Here is a 21,665-nt window from a genome sequence, read left to right on the forward strand (position 1 = left end):
AAAATTTGGCGAAAAATTTCATCCATAATCTACTGCACAATCATGCACATAAAGTTCTGTCAGGGAATCAATAGAAATGAATTTTTCATTAGGTGTTTAATCCTAGTATTTTTCAGTACAGTTGGAGGTAAGATATAAACTCACTCCCCGCCCCCCAGCTTGGACAAGCTGTCTGTCTGCAAAACCCAGAGCACAGCCCTCTCTGCATGAAATGCTTGATCCTTGTCAGTCGCACTCTAATCGGCCTGGAGAAGCTGAGCAGGAAGAGAGGGACTTTCTGACTTAGCTATGATGGGTGTAGCAAATCAACAATGTGTTCTCACAAAGCAGACCAAACCAATAGGCTACACCCCTGACCATAGGTTTCTAAGTAATGTACTTAGTTGTAGTAACTAATACACTGAATATAACATTCTAAAGCCCAACTGCAATCTTACCATCACAAAGATCTGATCAGTATTTTATCGCCCCTCATGCCCAGTCTCTGTTATTTATTCCTAAAGGTAACTCTGAATTTGCATGGGGCTGTTGTCTTATTTACCTAATGAAGTTTCACTCTAATTAAAATACCATATTCCATCTGCTATGTTGATTCTCTCACCTGAAGCCCCAGTTTAAAGGAATGTTTTCATTGAGCAGCACATCATTCAAACTTCCTTTAGGGCAATATTCTGTTATTATAGCAATATTTGGTACCTCAACGCAGCCTCCAATAAATTTGCAAATGTTTGGATGGTCTAATTGTCTGTGTGGGGGGAAAAAAAAACAGAACCCAGCATCCTTATCAAAATTATCAGTCAGAGAATATCCAAACTGTGTTATTTTTCTCCTCAGAAATGTATTTTCACTACAATAGAAATATATCAGGCATTGGGGTCAAATCCTAGAATAATTCAGTATTCGCTGAGCATTCATTGCTGAAATGGGAGTTGTAAATTATTTGGGTTGATGAACTGGTCTAAGTTGCTGAACTGGAGGTAAATCTAATGTAGCCTTTCCCAGCTTTTGTTGGGACTGTGAGGATTGGAGTAGACAGTGGTTGGGAATTCTGAAAGATTTTATGCTGTTTCCAGAGCTGCACAACAAGACAGTGGTGTGGTCAGAAATCCAGGCTCAAAACCAGCAGAATGCACATCACTTACAGCATGTCTAATAGATAAAAGTGTGGTCAAGGTCCAATTCAGAGTTCAGTTCCAGAAGATCTGCTACTGGTAGAAGTTTCAGAGTATCAGTGCATTCAGTTCTATCAGAAATTATGGAATCTTCGTATTCACTGAAAGCACAGGGTTGTGCATCATTCCAGAAAAAGACACGATTGCAGAAAAAGACACAGCTGCTTTAAAGGATTGCAGACAGGAGCTACGCTCATAACTCCTTGAAGCATTTGTTTGGAATTGAATCCAAAGCACTGCATAGCCTTAATTGGCAGAGATCTATACAATGGAAACTCAAGGCTACCAAACATAGCTGGCACTACTCAGAGCTGGCTGAAGGAACAAAATACCTCCTGTCCGAAAGGAAGAGGGGGCATGACAGTGGCATTCTCAATAAGTCTGTTCATGTTTTGGAAATACTTTAGAAGTGCTTCAGACCTCATGAAAACACAGCACTGCTCTGCTATACATAAGCAGCTTTTTTTTTTCAGGCTTCTGCAGAATCCTAGAAAAAAAGGTGGGACTGCTTTAAAAGTTATATTAAGTTCAATATATCTATTTCTTAAAGCAATCCCAACTTTTTTTTTTCAGATTTGCACAGGGAATCTGCTGTTTTAATGAACAGCAGAGAGATGTTGTGCTTGTAGAACATTTTTCTTAATAATTTTAGAAGCATGCATAGGCCTAATACCCAGTACATCTGGGGAAAGCTGATAAAATCTTTTTGATTAGAAGAGTCAACAGATCATTGTACGCAACAGAATGATGGAATCAGATGAGAAGGGAAGCACATGAAGATCCAAGGCAAGAAAATCCAATCTCATTTATTAGGAGACTTTTATTTCACTGGCTCCATTCTTGATATGGAATCCTTTAGTTCTCACATATATATTGAGTTCTTGACGATTCTTTTAGGATTCCAGAATCTACCTTATTTTTTAAAAATCACATTTCTAACCTCTTGTTTAGGTACAAAACTTTACATAGACCAGTTTAGAGTCTGCTAATATTTGAGTTAAGAAGAAATTTGTTTTGAAAAAGAAAAAGTTTACTCAGTCAGTGCCCTCTTTGAATTCTTACTGATATAGAAAAATATACCCAAGCTATGATCAATTGCTTAATAAGTGAAATATATAGCACATTTCATGCAAGAGGAAAACTAATGTAAAGTCACACAGGATGCTTACTAAGTTCATTTGTAGATATGCATCTAGAAATATATACAGAATCCATATGTATACCTTACCTTACTTGCCTGACTTCTTTACGTATGGTCTTGGTAAGGGTGAATGTCTTTTTCATTATTTTTTTGATGGCGACTGTTCTGCCATCACTGAAAGAATACAGAGATGCTTGTCTTACTCCCAACAATCATAAAACCCAAGTACCCTAAGGTATTACCTTGAAATCACTTCAGTTTTCTTCTTCATCCTGTGAAACAGGCTAGGTTGAAAAAGAATAACTATTTGTTATCCAATAAGCTTCATCCATGCGGCTATACTACATTAAATGTCTTTATATCTCAACTATGAATTGTGGGAGACTCACGGTTGAATATAATGTTACGCTAGTAGATTTACACAATAAGACTTTCTCCCCTCTTCTTCCCCTGCAGTCTTCCACGTGCCCTCGAAATCTTGCCCCAAAGGTTGGGGAAATATAACCAGTGTTCAAAAGCTTGGCTCATCAGTTACAGTACACAGAAATGGGGAGGGGGGCAGCAGAAAATAAATGATCTTATTACGCTTGTATATCTGCATGCAGATGTGTTAGAAGTAGCACCCGAGAAAAAGATCTGATGAACATATTTTTGGATGTAAACTAACAAAAATGATCTTCTCTGAGGGGATGTAGTATTTTGATCCATGAAAGCTCTAAGGATAGCCTGAGTGATTGAAAAATACTTACTAGATCCCAGTGGGCGAGAAATAGTTCACCTTGGAAGCACTGACAGGTGCTGTACAGGAGCTCAACCCTGTGAGACAGCTGGTGTTGGAGATGCTGGGTGCACGTGGGATACTCAAGGCGCTCCCCATGGCGGTTCTTGGCACGTGCCCTAATTTTGTTTTAATGTAAGGAGGGGAGGAAAAAGAAATCCAATAGTTTATAGAACCATCAGCATGAATACTCACAAATTACTGTAATCTTACATCCATATCACTGCAAGTTGTTTGTTGTACTGGCGATGTACCATATTCTCCACTTTAAATAGAGTGTAGTCTGTTGATGAAAGGGTCATCCATAGGAAAGGGTGGAAACGATTTTTGAAATGGTAGAGCTTTTGTGCAGCTTTTCAACAGCCTGATAATATGTCCAGTTTACTTATTCTGAATTATTTGGATGCTACACTTTGAGAAATAAATATATATCTTATATCAGTGTTTATTCTGTGTATGCATTTGAATTACAGTATTTTCCTGCATACTCCTCCTGACTCTGTATAAGACAACTGTCTCATTCATAAAGATGAAACACTTGTATTTAAGATCATTTACTCCCATGAATGGACTTTTTGACTCTACATATTTTTTTAAAAGATATCTTCCTGACTGTTTTCCATCTTTTTTAGTATATAGTTCTCTCCGTGGTTATTGTTTCTCTCATATTTGCATATTTATATTTATTTTCCAATATTTCTTAATGAATGAAGCTATAATTTGTTTTGCTTACCATTCTTTTGTATGCCTAATTTATGCTCTTCAGTTTGGAGCATTTACTAAATCCAGGCTGATTGCCACATTAATATTTATCTGATCTTGTTAGCATTACTGTAGATAGAATGCATTTTTTAGCCAGCTTTCTTTTGTACAGGGCCAGCATTGGAACAAATACTTGCTTCATCATAAGCTGATAAATCCACCCTGGGCTAACAAAGCAGAAAATAAATCAAGTCTAATACTCCAAGTGGTGCTAGTATATTATAATAATATGAGGTCTTGGATGAGATAGTCATATGGAAAATGATATACAGTACTTAAAACTGATATATCTTCCCTGTTACTTTATGGAGTCAGGAGGGTGGCTTACCCCATATCTGGTTTAGTGGCGCTCCATCACCTACTGAATTTCCCCAGCCTGCACAACTTTGCAGAAAAAGGTGACCCTCCCAAGCCATCCAACACTCAAAGGTCTCTGATAAAGTGGGCTGTAAGCCACAACAGTTTGTTATAATAAATATGTTAGTTCATAAGACGTGGCAAACTATCTGCTACAACAGCATGAACCATGGCATGCCTGTTTTGTTGAAGATATGAATCTAAGGCCTTGACCATTCAAGACCTAATAACCACAAAGGGTGTAGATAAAGAGTTAAAGATTTATTCTGTGTTCCCTCTTGTCTATTACTCTGCCTGCTCTTTTTCTAAGAGATTACTAATTTCAGGTCAAACACACACACAGAGGACATCTTCTTTGACTCTTCCCTACATCCCAGTAGTTAGCTAAGGGCTAAGCACTACTTATCCCTATAATGCATTTCTGATAAAGAAATCTCTTTCCTGGTACAGTTATGAAACCTGCTTTGTTCATTATTGCTCTGGCCAGATTCCTTGCTCTTCAGAATGTTCCCATGCACACATGGGAACATTCAAATTCCCAACATTTTGAAACAGCGGTGGAAGGATTTGCAAGAGACTGACCCATTAAACATTTTCTCCCTTCTCATTAGGATAAACAACAGGGAATTTGGTAGAAAGTTGCCTTAGCTAATTACCATACCGGCCCATTCCCCGTTTGTCAGTTTCTTGATTCATGAAGTAGGGCACCAGTAATAAATTTATACTTACATACCTTGTTTGATGCAGTTGTAATCTATAATCCAGCTTTCATCCCAAAACATTTTTTGGTTTTGGTACTGGAACCACTAAAGGAAAGAGCAGAGCAAATTCATTCCTAGGAATTGCTCCCTTGAATCCAGCAATATTGCAGCAAGGGAGAGGATAACTCATACATTGTCAAATGCAAGCAATTTTGAATAATTTAAGAAATGGTATTTGTACAAACATTTTCACGCTGCCATTCTTTTCCAGCAAACCTCATGCCTAACAACTCTCTGATGATTTAGTTGGGCCTGAAAGCAAAAAAAGCGTTTCCTTGAAAAGCTGAAATCTCAGTCTTTTTCTCCTACCATAATGTAACGCACGTGTAATTATTTGCTGTGCTGAGTCTCTGTCTACCCATCCATAGCAGAGAGACAATTTTATAGTGAACAAAATGGCAAAATGTGTACCCATCTGTCAGGTTCTCTAGGGAGGCTATCCGTAGCTGCCTGTCCCAAAAATGTATCTCTGAGTGTAAGGCCATCGCAGCTGCATCTCACCCGGGTGCATCCAATGGGCCAGCAAAGAAATAGAACAATAAATTGTAATTTATAATATTAAGGAGGATTCAATAATAGGAACTGGAGAAGAATGAGGGAAGTGGGAAGGAGAGCAGGTAAGTAAAGAACATGAGTGATAACATTTTACTTGCTACGTACCATGATTGTCAAAATGGAACCAATGCAGACTAAACATATTGGTAAAGCAATGGCTATCTTGATTTCAGTTGTCAGTGGACATTCCCCACAATCAGCTGGGCATATGGAACAGCTCTCGTCATCTTCGCAAATGTCATTCCCACAGACTGAGCGCAAAGAGAAAGAACTGTCAGTATCAATAATGGAAGAGAGGGAAACATAATCAGCCTTTATGGCAATTAAGTAATTTTAAAGAAGGGTGTTTCAAAAAGCATCCAATGCTTCAAAAAATGTAGGGCAAGATTGGGTCACCAGGTGTTAGTGTGAACTTGATAACTGGCCAGCTGTGTCTTACATGAGCAAGGAGTAAGTGAGATTCCAAAGGCAAGAGATTTTCCTCAGACTCTCCAGTGAATAGTGTGTAAGATTTGAACTGGGCATTTTCAGTTTACTGTCCATATTCTCAATTGTTACATTTAAAAAAAAACTTTTATTGGACAAACATCTGTCCAGTATGAAAGAAGTCTTTCAGCATTTGAAAACTACTTTAATCTTCCTCAACCCTGCCCCTATAAATATGTTGGACTACATACCAACTCCACCCTGCAGCTTACAATATGAAATTGTAATCTAATGGATCTGGGACGGCAAGGTTGAGGAAAGCTGAATTAGTACAATAAAAGCAAGTGGCATCTTGTTCTCTAGTCTTCAGTTGCATTTCACAAAAGGAAGACTGTAGAGCTTATTATGTTTTTTTTAAGTACTTTAAAGGGGGTAAGAAATTCAGCAAGACTATTTTCCTTCAGATAAAAGAAGTATCCATGTCTTTCAGAGGAAGTGATTCTGCTTTATATGGTGTCAGCATCCAACATGGCATCAATTGCCAGAAGCCAAGCATTCCGGCATTAGAGATCAGTCTTGGAACGCAACAAATAGTTGAGCAAGGTTTCCCATTCCCTAAATATAGGAGGGCATTCTCCTCCTGCTGACCTAGAAGGGAGATATGAACGTATCCAATTTGGGCGAAGGTTTTTCCCATGTGGCAAACTGTTCAACACATTTTATTATATTGGCTGTTTTATGCTGGCACAAGGTTAAAGTTGATAACCCCACATTTCAGCAAATTTCCCAGTCATTCTGATCAATTTTACTTACATTTTTTTTCTTTCAAACAGCCATGACTGTTACTCTAAATGTAGCTAAATGCTGCTATATCATATGCAAAATCCACAGCCAGTTGATTGATAAAGCCAATGGATTTTGTGATTTGTTTGTTATTTATTATATATATATACACACACACACACACACACATACACACACACACACACACACACACACTGCTTCATAATATTGAATTTTATTATGTACTGGTTTTTGGGTTTTTGGCAACAGTGAAGATTCCTCCTCCTCCATTCTAATGAGCATTCAATATTCTCTGGCAATTTAAGCATGGTTGTTTCCATATTTAAATGTCCACTTGTATCACAATGACATCACAATGATGAAGTATGTGTCATGAGGTCATGATGCAAGCTTCACCCTTTCATAAGAAGCAGAGCTTGCATCACAACACTTGTTTCATCACTTGCCTCCCTTAACCCCAATCCTGCAGATACTTATCACTCTGCAGCAACTTTGCCTGAATTTTGTAGCATACCTACTGCAGGGAGCACCATTGTTTGGGCCTCTAAAGCAGCCTGCATTTTCCCCACTCTGACATGTGCAATGAGAGACGTCACACCCACATGTACCAGGACTACCTACAAAACAAACAAAGAAGAAATATAGAAGGATGGCTAGCCTTTAGCACAGTGTTGTCCAAACTTGGCAGATTTAAGATGAGTGGACTTCAACTCCCAGAATTCCCCAGCCAGCCATGCTGGCTGGGGAATTCTGGGAGTTGAAGTCCACTCATCTTAAAGTGGCCAAGTTTGGACAACACTGCTTTAGCATCAGAAAGACCAGTCTAATCTAGAATGCCATTCTCCATCTAGATGCTCTGGAATCTCACAGAAATAATATCCTTTCCCTGTGGTTTCTCGCAGCATCTGTTATTTAAAGTTATATTGCCTCATTAGTCACACATTGATTCAAATGAATCTTGTCAGGTTTATTTATTTAGTTTGATAAATATTATTTGATTCCAGGCTCCACGATGATCTGATGATGATCTACATTGAGGAACCATCATTTTGTGGAAGTCAGTTATGTAAAACAATTGCTCTTTGTGAGATGAAATATTTGAGATAAAAGTATATTTTCCATAGCATCAAAAATGGCTCACGCACTATTTGCTATACATCTGAAAGGCTTTAAATATTTAATTCTGAGAGTTCTGCTAAGGGTGCTTTTATAAAATAAAAATAAATATAAGCAGCAACAACAAAAGTGAAGGATATGCCAATACAAAGTTAAAAAGATATTTTAAAAAAATCAGGAAAATAATATAATATGTGTGAGTATGTTAATGCTTTCTAAGGCTATCGGTCACAGACATCATTCATGGGCTATTCGGTATTTTCCCCCTTTACAGATTTTTGTGGAAGATGGAAGGAATGGTGGCACAACTACAAATAAAAGATATCACTGCCCCCCAAATTCAGTGAACGAGGCAGGGATTATTCCACAATTAAAAGGTTGTTAGAAAGGAGTCTGGGTCAACTGTCCTCACTGCTACATGTGTAATTCTGATTCTTTCTTTCTGCCTTACTCCAAGGGCAGTTTAGGGTTGCTGTTTTTTCGCTTTTGTTTTAATGTCCTCCATAATGCTACTACTAGGCCTACACTTAGCACTTTATTCCTTATGTGTAACAAATTATTACTAACTGTTGCCTCAGATAGGCTCTGAGATAGCTAGACATAAACATGGCCATCTTCTTCGTGATGCAGCAACTTATGGAAACAATCCACTATGCTATGCAGTCGCTAAGTTTCCTGAAATCCTGCTGAAGCCTAATGAATTCCTGCTGAACCCCAGAAGGGAAGGGAAGCGAAATGCAGTCAGCTCCAAAGAGAAGCAGAGCATCATTTATGTGAATGAATGAAATTAGGGAAAGGAGCTCAAGTTAATGCAAAATGGATTAAAGAGCCTTTCACCCAAGGCCGGGAAATTGAGAGTATAGTGATGATCAAAACGTCTCTTACCTTAGCAGTCCAGTTTGTCTGTGTCATTTTTCCTGCAGTAGACACGGTATGAGTAAATATTTGACCATCATCTGGGATCCACGGTCCACATATGCCACCTTTTGCCTTTTGCCAAATAGATTAGAATGAATTTCCCTTAAAGGTTCTTCTATGGAGAATCCAGCAACAGGCAAGCATTGTGTGTTGAATGCCACAATTAAAAATGAGAATATATATTCCAGCCTTTCATAAAATGTTGGCTAACTTCCCAGGAACATAAAATGAGTTACACAATTACAGTAACTATTTATTCAGCTTTTTTTTTTTTGTATACCAGAACATTATTGGTGTAACTTTTACACTCAACATCATTAATTTTATTAATTTGTACAGTTTTAGGTCACTGCAGAAGAGATGGTAAAAAAACCCATCGGGCATTAGAACTAGAGGCTAAATTAGTGTAAGGCAGATAGCAAAAATGGAGAGGTATCAGATTTCAGACTTCATGAATAAGAATGATGAATTTAAACTATGAATTACTTTTAGATAAATGATCCCCAGTTAATACGCACTATTCAGATAAAAAGATATGTACTGTTTTTGTAGCATCTAAAGCCTTCTGACAAATCATTGCACCAAAGAGGGAGAAAATAAGAAGTGGCAATAAAACAGAATAGAAACTTGAAATGGCTTGTGCAGTTTGTAACATTTACTTTTCTGAACTATTAAACATAAAGCAGTCTGCCAATTAAGCTGATGTAATGCAGTGTACAAGGTAACTCGGTACTTGAACCTACTTTAATTCTCACTGGTACTTCTGCCTTGTAAGATATGTGGGGGAAATCCTATATGGTAACACAAGCTGAACCTTTAAAAGACTCAGGCTGAGATGTAAGGAACGTTCATTTGTGTCCCACTTTCCATACACTGAAATAACTAATGTACACTAGTAGAAAGTTTCTTCACATTGAGTGATAGCTGGCTGATCAGCCTTTTCCTCGTGGGGATGACTCCTACTTACGTAAGTGTGTATTAAGACCTTTTTCCTATACCAGCCAATGTGCTAACAACAGGGAAGTGTTCTTGTGGTGGTCTGCAGCGAAGACATGATCAAAATATGGGTCAATGCCTGAGAGTAGGAGTAATGTGTCCAGTGCCACAACCTGCCATATATATTCTTTCAGTGGACTGAATGGGAGTCAGTTATTGTGCTTTAGCCAAAGCTGCCTGCTGAGTTTCACAGCTAAACAAGAAGCTGAACCTACTTTGCCAACATGCAACTCAACACTTTTCCCACAACAAAGTGATATAGCTTTCTCTATGATTATCCAGGTTCTCCCTTATGAAAAGTTTATCAGTCTATTAAGAAGACAAGAAGCTAGAAATCAGGGTCAGACCCAAGAAATACCAAGACAGATTGAATTGTGTAAAAATTGAGCTCCTCCATATGTATTGAGGCTCTTTGGCCACAATTCTGCTCTTGAGGCAGTTCATTCCTGATTTAAGTGTGATGCTGGAGAAAACACTGAGCTAGGCAGTATTAATGCTGCACTAAGAGAGTGGTGATTTTCCAGTGACTAGAATTTCATCTGGGCTTGTTGGTTTTGCTTCATTACAGTGCTACAGCATTTCAGCACCATTTCACTGTGCTTTTTAAAACTGAATTACTCCCCCCACTTTCTATGAACTTGAGTGAGACAAGAAAACAGTAAGTACAATAGGCAGGGTGCTAGCTGAATGCCAACTGTTATGCTCTCTGGTCACCGTAATCATCTCCAGGGGAGTCCTGAGTATTACAGAAACAGCAGCACTGAGAATACTCCCATGGAGGGCACGAAAATGTTTCGGAGATGAAAACGATGGCTGTGTAGAAATGCCCCTTGTGTGAAATAATGGATGAAGTTGTCCTTATTTTGTGAAGGAAGAAAGGTCTGCCCTCTTTTTTGACTCTTCTTAGATATCAATCTGAACCTCACTTCTGGGTTATTGCACACTGGCAATCATCCTTAGACAGCCAAGGGAACAATACTGGATGAGGCACATGACAAAGAGCAGCATAATTGTTAAAATGTTCTGTTGGTTCAGTCACCACCATCAGTAGTGCTCATCCATAACTCTATATATGATTGTCTAATCGGAGGGTAAGTTCCACTAATTTTAATGGAACTGCTTCTCTAATGAATTTTTTAGGAGACTGTAGCATAAGAAGGAGATTTTGCTTAGAGACTTCCTACGTAGAGAATTTCTTTGTGATTTTCCTTTGATGTTCAGCTCATTCTGATAGCTCTATAGACTTTAACTTGATAATTCTAGTTTGAATCAGTATTTTTCAAAGCCTCTCATTTCCCAGGAAAAATAATTAATACTCACTATATCGTAATCCCATGTGCAGGACAAAGGTCTTAAGATATTCATTCTAAAAATGTCTTATTTCTTCTTGCTAATTTCAGACGTTCATCTGGACATCTATATATATATATATATATATATGGATGCCTCCTGCAAGCTATGATTTTAAAAAAATGCAGGTATAAATAGTTCCTACTTAGCTAAGTCAAGTTCTTGAAATACAAATGTATTTCATATAACAAAGCCATAGCTCTCTTAGCCTTCATTCTTAGTTCCATCTAAGCAAGGAAATATAAAATATCTGATCCTGAATGAAACTTTAATAACTTAATGGCTAAATTCATAGGACATCCTTTTCAGGAGCTCACAAGTCTTCCGACTGTGCAATAAAATCAGACATCTTATTTGTAAAAAAACAAAACAAAAAACGGGCTGGGGAGGAGAAACCACCTAGCATTTTTAAAGCATCCAGAAATTGTAAATGAACAATGGATGCCAGCACTGTGATTGTGGAACAACACAGCATTGTTATTCCCCAAACAGGTAGGTGTCATGACTTAAAAGAATATTAGAGTTTCCCAGGCCAACTGCTAATATCACTGGCTGAGAAGAGATTTGGACTCCTGTAGCACCAGAGCAAAATTTAGTGGAGGAAAAGTGCTATTTTGAAGTGCTATTAGACAAGAGCTAATTTACTATTTCTGTACTTATGGATTGCCTCGGTCATAGATAATAACAGGCTTTATCTCCAAAAGCTCTTGTTTCCTATTATTATGTATTGGTAGAAGAAGTTCAAGCTTGTGGGCTGGGGTAAGGTCCATTTGCTGCACAAAGTCTTGGTATAGTCCAGATCAATGTGTTCAAAAATCAACTTGGAATTATACTTTAAAGTAGTGCTCTGACCATGAGGTAAGACTTTGCCTATCACCAGGGCAATCTGGTGGCCATTCGCTGCAGGCAATCAAATATTCTGACTGCTTTGCAACCACTTCATACCTGCACACATGCATTCAGAAAAAAGGGCTTGTATTTGCACATCTGATGCGTGTTTTTTTCTGGTTGGCATAAAAAATGATTGCTATGGCCTTTATCTCCGAGCAAGCTCTAAAAGTCCCAAAAGCCCTGCATTGGGTAAGATCAACACAGAAGACATTTCCCCTCCATTGGAAATAGCTTCTAAGCACAATAGACCATGATGTGACAGAGTTCAATGATTCCCTTCTTTGAATAATTTTAAATGGAGGGAACAACTGGTGAAAAGAAACAATATGCCAAGGAAAGTTAGAATCTGAGATCAAAGTAAGATTCCAAAAAGACTCCATTTAGGTTTAAGCAGAACTAACAACTTAGTTGTTTGCCCAAGGAGTACAAAAAGTAGATAAACTACAGAACATGTAAGAGTGAATTCAGCCACTAGTTGTGGTCACCAGGGCAAAAAGTAAAATATGGTGCACTAAGATAGTGCTTTCTGAAATAAAAATATATGTTTGCCATTCAGTCTGATGAATACAGAGAGCCTATCTTCCACTCCTGACACCAGGAACCCATTATATGCATTAATACCTAACCCCAAGGATGCCCAAATTATGAAATATGCATCATGAACATCACAACACAAGTTTTGCCCTTTTGTACTTGTGATACCCATGCAAGTACAAAAGAGGCAGAGTAGATGTCACAATGTCACTTGCCTTCCATTATCCTTAACAAGATGCTTATGGAGTGTGTCTTTTCAGAGGAAATTCCCATAAGGTACAACATAACCTACTCTGAGCTTCTAGAGTTATAAATTAATATACCTTCCACCATACATATAATTCTTCATAAAGTTGGCTATTTTTCTAACTACAGGTTGTCCCTGGTTAAGAACATCTGGGTTACAGATGATACATTGTTAAGAACAGAGCCTATTGTAGCAAAATTCAAATTTAATACGCAGTGATTCGAGTTAAACACACAGTGGTTCGAGTACATTACACAATACTACTTATACAGTATTATACAATAATACTGTTCCAGCTTACATACAAATTCAACTTAAGGACAGACCTTGGGAATGGAACTCGTTCTTAAACTGGGGACTACCTGTATATATTAACAGTTTTATTCTTCTCACAATCTAAATGAATGTAAAGCAAACTTCTGAATTCAGGAATTGATAATTTTTTCCCCCTTGACTGTGACTATTCAAAAATTGGCACTTTTACAGTGTCTTCTTATTTATTTATGTTTAAACCACTTCCCAGCAGTAGTCTTCCTTTATTCTTGACACATTAAAAGAACAGGAAGATGGCTCAGTAAGGAGGACAAAGGAAGAAGCAAAAGGGAGGTCTGCAAGAATGATAATTCAGTAGCACTCACCCATCATATTTGTCCAAGGCACTTGGTCCTACCATTAGACATAGTGAGATGACTCTCTCAGGTGGCAGACACTGAGGACCACATAGCCTGCTCTGCACATGTTAAGGTCTTAGGTTCACCTATCCAAAGAGTAACCCTTTCTTGTTCAACAGTATTGTTTAAAATTCAAGTGTCAGTGTCAGTGGGCCCACTGAATATGGAATGAGGAAGGCCCATGTTGTTCTGTGCCTCAGGTAGAAAAATACCTTCTTGGTTGAGCCTTGTTTCTTGCTTTCATCATCTTTCTCCAAACAGCTACTGCATCTGAGGTCAGGAGAAAAGTTTGTCCAACTATGCAACACAACTATATTAAACAAAATTATCATTAATACTAACCATGAAAGCCAATGGACAGGAGTGAATGTTTGCGTGATGGACGCAGCAGTTTTCTCCATTAGCATCCTTCCAGTTGGGAGGACATTCCTGTTCTTCACAAAACTTCTTAGCAGCCCTTGCATCACTTCAAAAATAACATTGGCAAAGATTATCTTGAAATCTATCATGCCATTACATTAACTTGTTTTAAGCAGCACACAGACAACTTTGTATTAGTGCAATGAAGACTTAATATAGAAACAAATTCTTCCAAAATATTTGTGTGATCTCCTGAGGACAGGCAGTTAGATACTTTTTTACAGATTTTATATGCATTCATGCAGAAATCTGCAATATTTTTTTAAAAAATCATGAGCATTCACAATAATGTGTATTTCAAAATGTATTTTATATAAAAATTTTCCCTAAAATTTTCACAGAAAATGTGCAGATATAAGTATATTTATTTCTCAAATTATGCATTTCCAGACTTCTGCTTCTTTTGTTCTGGGACATACATTTCAATGTTTGGGAAGTACAGATAGTCCTCGTTTAATGACAGAACTGAATGAGGGGTACTTAGGACTGGTCCTTGTAGTTGCAGCCGTCGCAGAGTCCCCATGGTTACATGATTGTGATTCAGGTGCTTGGCAACCTGCTTTCAATTACGACATCTCAGTGTCCTGTGGTCATGTGATCACCATTTGTGACCTTCACTGCTGGCTTCCGACAAGCACAGTCAACAGAGAAGCTGGAAGAAGTTTGCAAATGGCGATCATGTAACCGTGGGAGGCTGCAACTGTGTGGGATTCACCTAACAATGGCAATTGGGACTGCCAGAACTGCAGTCATAAGTCATTGTGGTCATGTGACATCCTGCCTTATGACCGCATCACTTAGCAATGTAGTTCTTGGTCCCAATTACTGTCAGTAAGTGAGGACTACCTGTATGTGAAAGACTGTTGATAAATAAATGCTTTGTGATCCTTAAATTTGTCAGGAAGGTTTGTACAGGGAACTTTTGTATCTCTATGACCAAATACTGATTTCCTCAAGCAACCCTTGTATTCTCACTTCTTTGTTTTATTCAGCATATGCACAGTAGTGCTACACATGCTCTGAAAATATTTGGAAGTCCTTTACATCTCACAAAAGCAAACATTTGCCTACTATTCATTAATGCAGTCCAATTTTGCTCAGGCTTCTTCGTGAGGCTAAAAAAAAAAAAGATAACACTATCCGTGGCATCTGAAAAACGTTAGACTGCTTTAATGAATAGTAGATACAGCTTTTGCTTGCAGGAGATCTGAAGAGCCCAAATGCTGACCAAAGCCAGATATTACTCTTTTTCATCAGAAAAGAGAAGTTTCCATGTCAGAAGACTGAATTCACAGTTGTGTTTCAGTTGTATGGAGGAAATCTGTCCATAACTGAGAAAATAATTTGTACTGTTTTGTTCATAATGGTAAGGATTGTACCAATAGAAGAGAATAGGCAGAGAGCCTTTCTGCTGCAGTGCCCGCCCTATGGAACATCCTGCCTCCTGAGGTCCAGTGTGCCCCCTTCCTCACGGCCTTCAGGAAAGGGATCAAATCCTGGCTCTGCCAGAAGGCCTGGGGGCCAAAGGGGGGCCCACACCTGTGAAGATGGCTGGTGGGGTGAGGGGTTGTCCCCCCCCTCCCCAGCATCTTACAGGTTTTTTAGGGCTAAAATCATAGGAAGTTTAGGGCATTTTTAATACATGTTTTTTAATTATTTATAGATTGTATCCATGTCTGGAGAGACCTGTGTTTTTTCTTCTTTTTTATTATTGTGAGCCGCCCAGAGTCACTCACGGGGGAGATGGGCAGTGTACAAGTCTGAAAATAAATAAAATAAATAAAAATATGTGTAGCTCAGGGTTGAACTGCGGAGTCCTTAAGGTTCTCTGAGCTTGGTTGTTTTCTTGCAAACGTTTCGTTACCCAGCTAGGTAACATCCTAGCACTGGAGATGTTACCTAGCTGGGTAATGAGACATTTGCAAGAAAACAACCAAGCTCAGAGAACCCCAAAGACTCCACTATGAGGATTGTTTCAATTTTAAATAAATATTTGAAAAATGCTGTCTTATCCTAATGCACACATAGCATTTTTATATTGCCTCAACTGTTTATTAGAGCAGTAACATACACACCTTCCACTACCTTATATATCTCCTGAAGCAGGAGTATAAATTACTTCAACTTTATCTGCAAATGCTGACCTGTGGGAGAAAATTCCATTTTCCACAGCATAATGGTAGAAGTAATCAGAAGCAAAGACGGCATAGATGACATCAAAGGACTCTCCGCTTATTATCTTTTCTGGAGGCCTATGGACCCAAGCCATCTCTAGACCTAGAAATAAAGGTTTCATCTAGGCATAGTTCAAAACTGGATTAACGTTTCAGTGTCTTTAACCCTAAAGACTAAAATAAATAACTAAACCCAAACAACTATATGGCCCATGAGTAATAATGTCTTAACCAGATTCTTTTGAGTAGCACGTGAAGATCAGGTTAACATATTTGTGTTGCTGAGAAAATGGTTTTCATTTCTGCTTTTGGTTTCTAGCACTTGAGGTAAGGTAACTGACTGGAAAAAATCAGACTAATGGGTTCTACTTTTGGAAGGATAAACTTTGATATTGCTTTGTCAACTGCAGTTGTCTTTACATCTCAAAACTTTTCCAGTGTGATTTTTATGGCGTGCTTTTGTTAGCACTGTTTTCTTAAGATTATAATGGATTATAATAATAGCTGCAAAAATAAAATTGATTGACTACAAATGGATGATTGATAGGATGATTTATAGGTAGGACTTTATATAATCTGCAATTTTTAAAAAATAGATTCTTCAAGAAGGTCAACAATGTTCTAGCCAAAAAAATCTGATTGACGTGTCTCAGAAAGAAAAGTATTATTATTTTGAACTGAATACAACATTGCTTCTCAAGAGTGGTGAATGTGGGTTTTGCCACAGCCCTGTCACTATAAATGAATTTACCACCTCACAAAGTTGCTGTTCCTATTTTGCAGAAGACCACAGGTAATATAAGAGGATTTTATTGTTGTTGTTGTTTTTGTTCCTTCGAGTCAGTCTTGATTCCTGGTGACTGCCTGGACTAGTTTCTGCAGTTTTCTTGGCAAGATTTTAGAAGTGGTTTGCCATTGCCTGCTTTGTAGGGCTGAGAGAGAGCGACTGGCCCAAGGTCGCCCAAATTGTGTGACTCGCTTTATTGCAGTGGTCAGGAACTGAACCGGCAATATCTCTGAGGTATGCTTGTAATAATATAGATTCTCAATTTGGAAATCCCACATTCTCCAGTATTTCTTTCTGCCTAGGACCCTTTAGTGATCCCAGGCAGAACAGGAAGGAACAGCCACTTAGAAGCAGAATTAAAATAGTAGCACTTAATATACTACTATTTTCCACATTAAATTCTGGTACTAGTTGTAGTAAATAGAGACTGCTCACTGGAAGTAGTATTAATGAACTTAAAGCTAAGATATTTTGGACGTATCATGCAAAAGAAGAGTCATTGGAGAAGACCCTGATGTTTGAGAAAACTGGCTGACAGAAGACAGGTTCTCTAGATGCCATGAGTGATGACATAAGTATATGCTTGCAAAAACTCAAAGAGGCCATCACTGTCAAAAATTCTGTGAAATGATGTCCATTGGTTCAGAAAGAGTTGGGAATGACTGAACAAGAATGTCTGTCTTCTGTGGGCAAGACTTCACTATGATCTTCATGCACTTTTCCTTAAATTAGTATCTTCTTCTATCCAGAGTGACGTCCTAATTAATTCTCATCCAATTGCCATGGTTACATATTCCTGAATTGCCTTGAATTTACTCAGGAGGAGGAACAATTGCTCATGGTTTGCAGTTTTGATATTGTGAAATTGGGAGGGAGGGAGGGAGGGAGGGAGGGACAGATAGGCAGAGCAAAGCAAAGCATTTGAAAGGAGAGTTTGGCAAAAGATGTTAGCAGAAGGTAAGCACCTTCCTCCTCCAGGTTTGAAAGTCGCCACATCCTGCAAAAGCTTGGGACAGCTGCCTTGCAGGCTTTCCCTGACTATCTGTGCGTATACATCAGTGTTGTCCAAACTTGGCCACTTTAAGATGAGTGGACTTCAACTCCCAGAATTCCCCAGCTGGCTGGGTAATTCTGGGAGTTGAAGTCCACTCATCTTAAAGTGGCCAAGTTTGGACAACACTGGTATACATGAATGCACAGCTGCTTTATTTCCTTCTAACAGAAGCATCCTCCAGGTTAGTATTGTTTTAAACAAATGCTTCACATTTTCCAGTGATCTTATGTACCTGAGAGCAGTTGCAAATTTATTTTTTCCTTTAGAAAACCTATAACATTTGAATGTCAGACATGTCCTTTGAAACACCAAAGAACCTTCACAGGAAATCTCTCCAAGTTAACTTGGCTCCCAGATGCATCCATATGTACTTATTGAAAAAAGAATGTGTGTTGTTCATACATAATGTGTTAGTTACAGACAAACACTGGTGCAAGGCAGGGACATCTAGAAAAGGTGAATGCAGTGTATAGTTGCTCTGATTTTGACCAATGACTCCAAGGTAATAGGTACTTCACTAATGCAGTATTTCTTGGAATGACTGTGAGTGCTACCAGTAGGGGTGGCTCCTGTTCTTTTTAATGTTACACAGAATAAATTTCAGACAGATCTTTTGTTTCTTCACCTTAGCCAAATTCTCCATAATATATCTGAATGCCAAGCAAGTACGTAATTCTCCTGTGTGGTGTTATTTACTGCCTTTAGTATAATTTACTTAGAAACAGATGTTCTTGCTGATGCATGCATCTGCAGCCAGCTAAAAGATAGAGTTGAAGTGTTTCCTTAAATGTTATTTGCAGTCGATTTATTTTACCCTGTGCAAACCAGAGATGTCCATACCTCCACAGTCCAGCATGTTATACTCATCCGGTTTCTCCAGGGGCCAGCAGTCGTAATCCGTGTTATCCAAATCGTGCCACCCTTCTACTAAAAGAGCCTGCCATATGAAACATAAAAAGATTCTTAGATACAGTAGAAGTTCATGTTTCAGTAAAATGTCTTCTTTCAAAGGAGGCAGAATTTCTATTTCATTTATTTATTTTATCCAATTTTGAGGCTGCTTGACAACTCTGGATGGCTTACAGAGAAAAGAAAAAAAAACACATATAAAAAGAGATCCTGGCCAGTCAGAGGAACAAGCACCCAAAGTAAACCAAACAAAAGTGAACAGAAAGGAGCTCCACAACCACCCTATTGAAAGGCCTGGGGAAACAACCAGGTTTTTAATAGTTTCCAAAGGTCTAGAAAATGGTAGAGATTCCAGAGTAGGAAGAAGGCAAAAATTGGTTAAGAGGAATATTTTTAATCTACTGATTCAGCTCAGCTTCACGTTGGGCACAAACTGTACTTATTCCCTACTATTTATATACTAGTATTCATATTCTAGTATTCAGTTAATGAAGGAACTGTGAAATGAGTAAAAGAAGACACTTCGCATATGGGAAGGACATGTAGAATTTTATTTGTGTATTTATTACATTCATATACCACCCAACGTCTAGAGACTGGGCGGTTCACAAAATATAAACACCAAAAAATTAACAATAAAGCAAATTAACAAATGTATAAAACTCAGACAATGAATGCTGAGTCAACATACCACTTTTTAGATACACTGTATAGCTTCTCTTGATGTTCTTTTGGTATTGTTTTCCAAATTTCTGATTCACATCAAAGCACCAAACTAGGCATAAGTGATATTCCTGTCAAATATATATTGAGAATTGTTGCTGCTAAGAACTGCCTTTCCCTTTCTCTTGTTCCTAGTTCCTATAACTGTGTCCATCTAACTGTGTTGATGCAGAGTGAAATCTCCCGATCTGTCTCTTTCCCTTCTCTTCCTGACATGGATGGGGGCTAAGAATAAGAGGCAAGTGGTAGAACAGCCAAATCAGTCCCCAGAGTGTCTTAAACACACATGCAAAGAATCATTAGCTTTCCTTGGAAGATGGACAGTTAGAAATGGATACGTTGCCACCTCTTTTTTTGTTCCATACATCCATTGACCAGTTTGGCTGCCAGATCTTAATTTAACACAGCATATCCTGTTTTACCTGAGAAGATCAGGCTAGCTTAGGTGATGTGGGATTGGCAGATTTGCCCATCAATGGCCCACTGTCAGCCCTTAGTATCTGCCTTCTGAGGCAGACATTTCACTGTTTTTAATGGTAGAGCAGGCACAGATGTTGATGGCATTTAATGAAGTGCTAAAGATTTGTAGAATAATTTACTGAATTCAGTTTGATGAAGGTGATGCATGAACTAACTGCAGCTCACTCTTTCCTTCCTTCCTTCCCTTAAAAGGTTACCAGCTTTTCATTAATCTCAAATTTCAGCCAAGGCAAGTTATTTCCATGAAAACAAACCCTTTTGGCTTGGATTGCTGCTGTTAAACTAATCTTTCGTTCATCCTTGTCATTCAACAACAATATGTCTGTAAAGTCATTACAAATGTCTGAAAATAATATTGTTCATCATTAAACATGAAATTTCCGTCACCATTTTACATCAGTGTGATATAAAGGACATCTAATAGCAGATTAAGAGCTGGTAAAATTCTATTATCTGGTCTGTTCTTGATGTGGAAACATGGTATATAATAAAGGAGTTTCGTATTAGTTCTTTGGTTTAATGGGATGAAAAAAAAAGTTGTTAAAATGCATGAAAAAAGGGATGGTTGTATTTACATTATAGCAACTAATATCAAAGACTCAACAGATATATGAATTATGATTACTTAAATGGACAGTTGCTGTTGATTCTACTATCACCATGCCTATAGAACATGAAGTACTCCATTATCTTTGCTAAACATTAAGTATATTTTGTGGCTATTGTTTCACTTCTGAATTTATTATTTGTTGGATAAAACTGCTTTTTACTGCCTCCATCACTGTCATATAATCATTCTGGAAAAGTTTCAAAAGACTCAAGCATTTTTAGATCGTGTTTATTGACGGGGGGAATTTAGCTTGCCTTCCAATTTGTGGGAGCGCTTGACTAAATCCAGATCTTGTTTATTACTATCACTAGCATTATAGTACTATTGTTCAGCACCTATAATTTTTTTTTAAAGAAATACAATTTTGTAAAGTAGTTTGCAATTTAGATAAAATTCATAATCTTCTATTTGCACATATGTGTTATCTCAGTTGATTGAATAATGTAATTAAATGATGTATTGCTCTAAAACATTCCTGCCAGATTTTTATTGTCAGAATTATTGCTAATAAGAATAAGCTATTATTACAGAGGCCAATAACATGAAGGAAGATTGCCTACCAGGAAACTAAGGAAGATCTGCAGCTCAGGGGAGAGTGTTCTGGCAGTTCCCATGCTCCTTTATGTGCAGAGAAGCAAATGCCTGTTGCTGAATGAGCCCAGCTTCCCCTTAGATCTCATGCAGCAGCTCAAACTCCCCCTCCCCTCATTATACCCCTTGCACACAATGATACTGTGATGGAAAGTAACCCAAGCACAGGACTCGTGTGGGAGGGAACAGAGCCTTGCCTCAAGGTCTCCCCCTCGTGGCTATCAAATTCTCACTTTCCACTCATGAGTTCAAACTAATTGTGAGCTGGTAAGTTCAAACACAGCTCTTCTTGCTCCGAATCCTCCAATTTTCCATTAAAAGTTTTTCCGAGGTTGGATATACAGTAGGTGGGAAAATAAAATGACAACTCCACGCTACCAAGATTTCTTCTATGCCAACGTTCACCAAATAACATATCTGAAGACTGTTATTTATTAG

The 21,665-nt window shown here is 38.1% G+C and overlaps 1 protein-coding gene across 1 annotated transcript in view; it reads right to left on the reverse strand.

The window, feature by feature from the left end:
- Positions 1 to 21,250, reverse strand: part of LOC103054566 (atrial natriuretic peptide receptor 2-like) — a 47,041-nt gene extending 25,791 nt beyond the window's left edge. Inside the window, exons 1-12 of the mRNA XM_088130516.1 lie at positions 21,197 to 21,250; positions 18,755 to 18,851; positions 16,044 to 16,176; positions 15,985 to 15,993; positions 13,822 to 13,945; positions 8,758 to 8,862; positions 7,271 to 7,373; positions 5,632 to 5,777; positions 4,944 to 5,016; positions 3,063 to 3,210; positions 2,401 to 2,487; positions 602 to 745 (exon numbers count right to left, since the gene is read on the reverse strand). Of these exons, the coding sequence (XP_087986642.1) occupies positions 602 to 745; positions 2,401 to 2,487; positions 3,063 to 3,210; positions 4,944 to 5,016; positions 5,632 to 5,777; positions 7,271 to 7,373; positions 8,758 to 8,862; positions 13,822 to 13,945; positions 15,985 to 15,993; positions 16,044 to 16,176; positions 18,755 to 18,851; positions 21,197 to 21,250 (1,223 nt within the window). The remainder of the gene's footprint in view (positions 1 to 601; positions 746 to 2,400; positions 2,488 to 3,062; positions 3,211 to 4,943; positions 5,017 to 5,631; positions 5,778 to 7,270; positions 7,374 to 8,757; positions 8,863 to 13,821; positions 13,946 to 15,984; positions 15,994 to 16,043; positions 16,177 to 18,754; positions 18,852 to 21,196) is intronic.
- Between the last annotated feature and the right edge of the window lie 415 nt (positions 21,251 to 21,665).

Source organism: Python bivittatus, unplaced genomic scaffold (genome assembly GCF_059951505.1).
Source record: "Python bivittatus isolate LINGU-HERP-01145 unplaced genomic scaffold, Pbiv_v1 ctg000850_np1212, whole genome shotgun sequence".
NCBI classification, from domain to species: domain Eukaryota; kingdom Metazoa; phylum Chordata; class Lepidosauria; order Squamata; family Pythonidae; genus Python; species Python bivittatus.